General features: G+C 36.8%; 1 protein-coding gene across 1 annotated transcript in view; it reads left to right on the top strand.

The window, feature by feature from the left end:
- Positions 1 to 2623, top strand: part of PLEKHA5 (pleckstrin homology domain containing A5) — a gene marked incomplete at its 5' end in the record, with an annotated part of 101168 nt that extends 98545 nt beyond the window's left edge. The window contains 2 exons of the mRNA XM_042781784.1: positions 606 to 754; positions 2529 to 2623. Of these exons, the coding sequence (XP_042637718.1) occupies positions 606 to 754; positions 2529 to 2623 (244 nt within the window). The remainder of the gene's footprint in view (positions 1 to 605; positions 755 to 2528) is intronic.
- Between the last annotated feature and the right edge of the window lie 2665 nt (positions 2624 to 5288).

Here is a 5288-nt window from a genome sequence, read left to right as displayed (position 1 = left end):
TAAACTGGTTTCATACATTATTCATTTTTTAATGTTTGAAATTTCTGTAACAAAGATTTTCAAGCAAAATCTTAACAGCTGGTAAATGCAGGAAGTTGTTAAACTGTGTTTATTATAATCTTTAAATTTTTCTGTATGGTTGAAAATTTTTATAACAAAATATTAGAAGAAAAAAAAAGTAGTTGCATTCTCTCATAACAAATTTTAAAGTATCAGTCTTAGAGATGAAGTTCTGGTGCATGCTAGAACATTAATGAACCGTGAGAACATTATGCTAAATGAAATAAGTCACACACAAAAGCACAAATATGGTCACACTTCCATGAAGTACCCAGAATAGACAAATGTACAGAGACAGAAGTTTACTGGTGGTTACCAGGGCAGATGGGAGGGGGAAATGGTGCATTATTGCTTAAGGGGCACTGAGTTTCTAGTAAGGGTGATGAAAATAAAACTTTTGGAAATGGATAATGGTGATGGTTGTGCAACATGGTGAACATAATTTTTGTTGGTGAAATGTACATGTAAAAATAGTTGAAATGGCATATTCAACCATTATTAGCTTATGTTTTACTGCACTGATGTTTTTTAAAAATATATTTCAGCACTTCCCAAGATGTAACACAGATCACAAATCATAAACCAGAGGGCCACCCTGAAGAAGATACAAAGGATGATACTCATGAACAGGAAGAAACTGTTATTTCTTTTGAATTAACTCCTGAAGCTTCTAGAGGAAATCAAACAATGGCAGGTAAATAGTACACATTTCATCATTTTTTTCTCTGGTGCTCCCTCTGAACTTCTGGCTTTGTTTTCCATGTGGAGATTCTAGCAAGGGAGCCACTTACGTAGTTTGACTGCAGTTTCATCAGCCTTTACCTTCTCATATGACTCTTCCATAGAGACATACACAGAAGAAAGAGAGCAGCAGAAGCCTAACCAGCTAGAGCCCCACAGAATGCACTGAGGCTTGGGGACCAGTGCTTTCAAATCACCGTCTTATCCCTTTATTTTTCCCCTTGAATAACATCTCCATTACTTAAAAGATGTACTGCATTCTCAAGAGTATTCACAAACATGCTACCTTGGGAACTGTGGAGGATTTAATATCTAAAGTGATAGAATGGATGTGTTTATTCTATCCCCTACTATAATTCACAGCTGTGTTTTTCTTTTATAATAGATTATCCTGATCCATAGAATGTTGTTTTAAGAAAAAAAAAAAGTTACTCTGTACTAATGTTCTGCCATATTTTTGGAGGGGATATTTTTGCTTTTCCTTTTTTACTTTACAACTTTTTTTGAAAGGATTCATACCACATCTGTATTACCAGCTTTGCTTCCTCTATTCCATAAGCAAACACCATTCCTATTAATACTACCCACCCTAACTTTTCTGCAGAAAAACAAGTATACAATGTTCAATTACTTAGGACTACTGTATTCTTCTTAAGAAGAGCATGAAGGTTCTTGGCAGAGGCTTTTCTGTATCTTAATATATACATATAGCATGCTGTTTCATTGTGACAGATATTAAACACTGGCTTTACTATCTTTTACTGTCCTTTGCCTCTCTCACTTAGTGTGCACAGAAGTTCTCTTTTATTATTATTTTTATTACTGGCCGCTTTCTGTTACAGTTTGGATCAAAGTAGTATGGTGGTTTTAAACTCCCCTGTAGTATTTAGAAGGAGTCCCTGGGTGGTACAGACAGGTGACACTCTTGATTGCTAACCAAAAGGTCGGAGGTGTAAATCTACCCATGTTGTTGTTGTTGTTATTTGCCATCGAGTCGGCCCTGACTCATAGCGACCCCTCCTTGGGTTTCCGAGGCAGTATCACTACGGAAGTAGGAATGCGCAGCCTTCCTTCTGAGGAGTGGCTGGTGGGTTTGAACCACCAGCCTTCTGGTTAGCAGTCCAGTGCGTTAGGCACTATGCTACCAGAGCTCCTATAGGCACCTTAAAAGACAAGCCTGGCTACCATGGAAACCCTAGGAAGCACAGCTCTGCTAGGACATACGTGTAGGAGCCGTGAGTCAGAACCAAGTCCACAGCAGCTTTTTTTTAAAAAATGCTATTTACCTCCATGGAACTAAAAAAGGTTTTTAAAGAATGGAATATAACAGGAGAGATTAATTGATAGATACCTGAAAAGTAACCTCAAAGTAAAACAAAAAGAACTTCTGATCAGTTGCCAGATTAGAAAATAGCAGCGGAACCCAAATGTAACTATTCATTCCTTCCCAAAACATGCTGTTGTAGGTCATGTTGTTGTTGTTGTTGTTGTTATGTGCCATCGAGTCGGCCCCGACTCATAGCGACCCCTCCTTGGGTTTCCGAGGCAGTATCACTACGGAAGTAGGATTGCCCAACCTTCCTTCCTTCCGAGGAGTGGCTGGTGGGTTTGAACCGCCAGCATCTGGTTAGCAGGCAAGTGTCTTAGCCATAGCACAGCATAATCATTTCCTTCTCCAAATGTATCTTAAACAGTTTTACATTTCACATTTTCTTGGTGTGTTTTAGTGAAAAGTCAGCCCCAGTCTCCTGAGTCCTCAGCATCACCAGTTCCATCTACTCAGCCGCAGCTCACAGAAGGATCACATTTCATGTGTGTGTAGTCTCGGGAGAAGTACGTCCTTGCCCTCTGTATGTGCTTTATTGTTAGAATGTCTCTCTTGAATTGTATTCCCTTGTTGGCTTGGTGGATGAAAATTGGGATTAATTTGGACTGTACATTTGGGATAGTTGGCAGAGTAAGCAGGCCATGTGTTTGAACCACAGGCAGTAGCTCAGGTTTCCAACATTGACCCGTCACTATGTGGCAGCATTTTCTGTCTCTTACATCATCATCTGTAAAAACAGCAAAACTGAAGGGTATGGTCTGTTCCAAGACAAGCCTCACAGTGTTTTGCAGCTGTGTTCCCACTTAGCCTTCCTTTCCATAGGAAATTCTGATCTGAGAATTCTGTTTAAGTCATTACATGTTGATCATGTAATTTTTTTACAGTTAGTATGACATGTCTACCTCATTGGGAATTTGTTAATTATTTTAAAGGACAAAGAAGTATTTATAGTATAACGACCTTGATGGAATATTAAAATCTTTAAGATCTATCAGAAATTAATTCCTAATAATTTCAGTACAGGACGTAGCTACTAAAAAAGCCATCTGAAAAGCATGGGCGATAATAGAGTCAAAGAGGGAGAGAAAGGAAGCCTTTCTTGAACAGCGTTCTTTGGACCACAGTTTGAGAACTGAGAATAATTTCCTAAAGTCTTACTTTTAAGTTCACGCACAATTACTAATTTTCTCCCTGCAGTTTTGTAATTATAGGTAAATACTTTTTTTTTTTAACTTTTCAGAAAAGTTGTGAGGTATAAAATGAGAGTTTTATGCCTCTTTCTGCAGTTTTTTTCTTGCAGTGTATCTACCAGACCTAGTAATGTTTGATACTTTAGTATTACCACTAATTTCTGTTAAACAATTTTAAGCCATGTAAACACATCGAGACATTATGAGCTTTATTATTAACATTTTTGATTTTTAAATTTTCAAAATAAATCAGTACAGATACCATCTTGATTAAGCTTATAGCAAACCAAAACCAAACCCACTGCCATCGAGTCGATCCCAACTCATAGCACCCCCTATTGGTTTTCCATGGCTGTAAATCTATATGGAAATAGATTCCCTCATCTTCCTCCCACAGAGCAAAACTGGTGGGTTTGAACTGCTGATCACCTGGTTAGCAGCCAAATGTCTTACCCACTATGCCACCAGAACTCCTTATAGTTTATACAGGAATATTTATTCTCTAGAATTTACTTCCCTTTGTACCTTTTTGTAGCAACTATCACTAGTGTCTTTTTTAATTTTTTTTTCCCAGCCTGAAAGATTTATATTTGTCTTGTCATATTTGTAATCTCTTACAATAACCTCTTTTATTTGATATTATATCTACCTAGTGCCTAGAAGAGACCTTTGTTAGTTGTCATTTGGTAGCTATGCACAATTGTAGTTCTTGCTAGTTGTTAAAAACAACCTATTTGCTATAGTCTTTTCTATGTCTTCTGTCACTCATGTGTTTAAACCTTTAACTTAATATTTTCAGAAGTGACAGTTGCTACTGGTAACAGAATAACACCAAGCATAGGATAATACACATTATGCTCATCTGAATCCTATGTGAAGAGTTGATAGCTGGCCTCTATTTAGATGTTAGTGGAATATATATCAAGAGCCACTCTCAGTATTTTTTGGTTCAGCAAACTGTGTATGATTCATTGTACACAGATCATTCTGTTAATAAATAATGTTCAGAGTTAAAACTCACATACGTTTCCAGGCTTCTTAAAGTTTTACTGGATTTTGTTTTGTTTTAAATATTTTGACTCCAAGAGCCAGTGGCCTATATTGCAGGTATTTTCTAACCCCGGGTGCTCACGCCATCTCTCTGAACTAGTAGTTTTTGCAAGACTTAGAAGAGCTGAATAAATGACATTGCTCTGTAGTCAGCTCAATACAGTGGTGCATATTTTAGTGAAATTATGCAAATCTTTTTGCTCATTTTGTTGATCTTTTGGATTCAGCCACAAATTTGGATGTGTGTTTGATTCTGAATTGCTATTTAATTGCATTATGTGTCTTTGCTTTGTGAATTAAGCTTATGGAAATGAAGAGATGTCCTTTAATTGTGTTATGTTTTAGGATTTTCATGGCCATGCTTGTCAATTCTATTGTTATAGAATGTCACCCTTAGTTACTTTGGAAAATGGTCATTCATTAACTTTGCAGGTGTCAAAGTAATGTCTCCTCTTATTTTTCAGCTATTCTGACCTCTGTTGAAACCATTCAAAGCTAAGGACATGAACCTTCAGCAATGTGAGAAGATATTGTACAGTATATTTTAAATCTATGAAATTCATAGTTCTGATGCTTTTGGCCACAGAGCATCATTTTATCACTTCTGGAAAATGTTTATTCCAAAATAGCTTTAATGGCCCATATGTACACTCCGTAATGTCAAGGTTATTACTCTATACCAGCTTGCTGCTATGATTTCAGAGCACATAAGTAAAGGTGCTTTTTAATGTGCAGTCTACAGCCAGAGCTTCCTTAGTTGCTGATTTCCAGATTTTGATGTTTCTTAAGTCTAGGTGGATTTATATTTCTTTGTACTTTTCAGTACATAAATTTAGTTATTATTTCCAATGAGACATGTTTCCTTTGTTTTTTCCCCTCCCCATTTTGGCTACTGCAGTGCTTTGTTTCACATTTCATTT

The sequence above is a fragment of the Orycteropus afer genome, unplaced genomic scaffold (genome assembly GCF_000298275.1).
Source record: "Orycteropus afer afer isolate SDZICR_OR568_19922 unplaced genomic scaffold, OryAfe1.0 scaffold00171, whole genome shotgun sequence".
NCBI classification, from domain to species: Eukaryota; Metazoa; Chordata; class Mammalia; order Tubulidentata; family Orycteropodidae; genus Orycteropus; species Orycteropus afer.
This window is presented reverse-complemented; position numbering and strand designations above follow the sequence as displayed.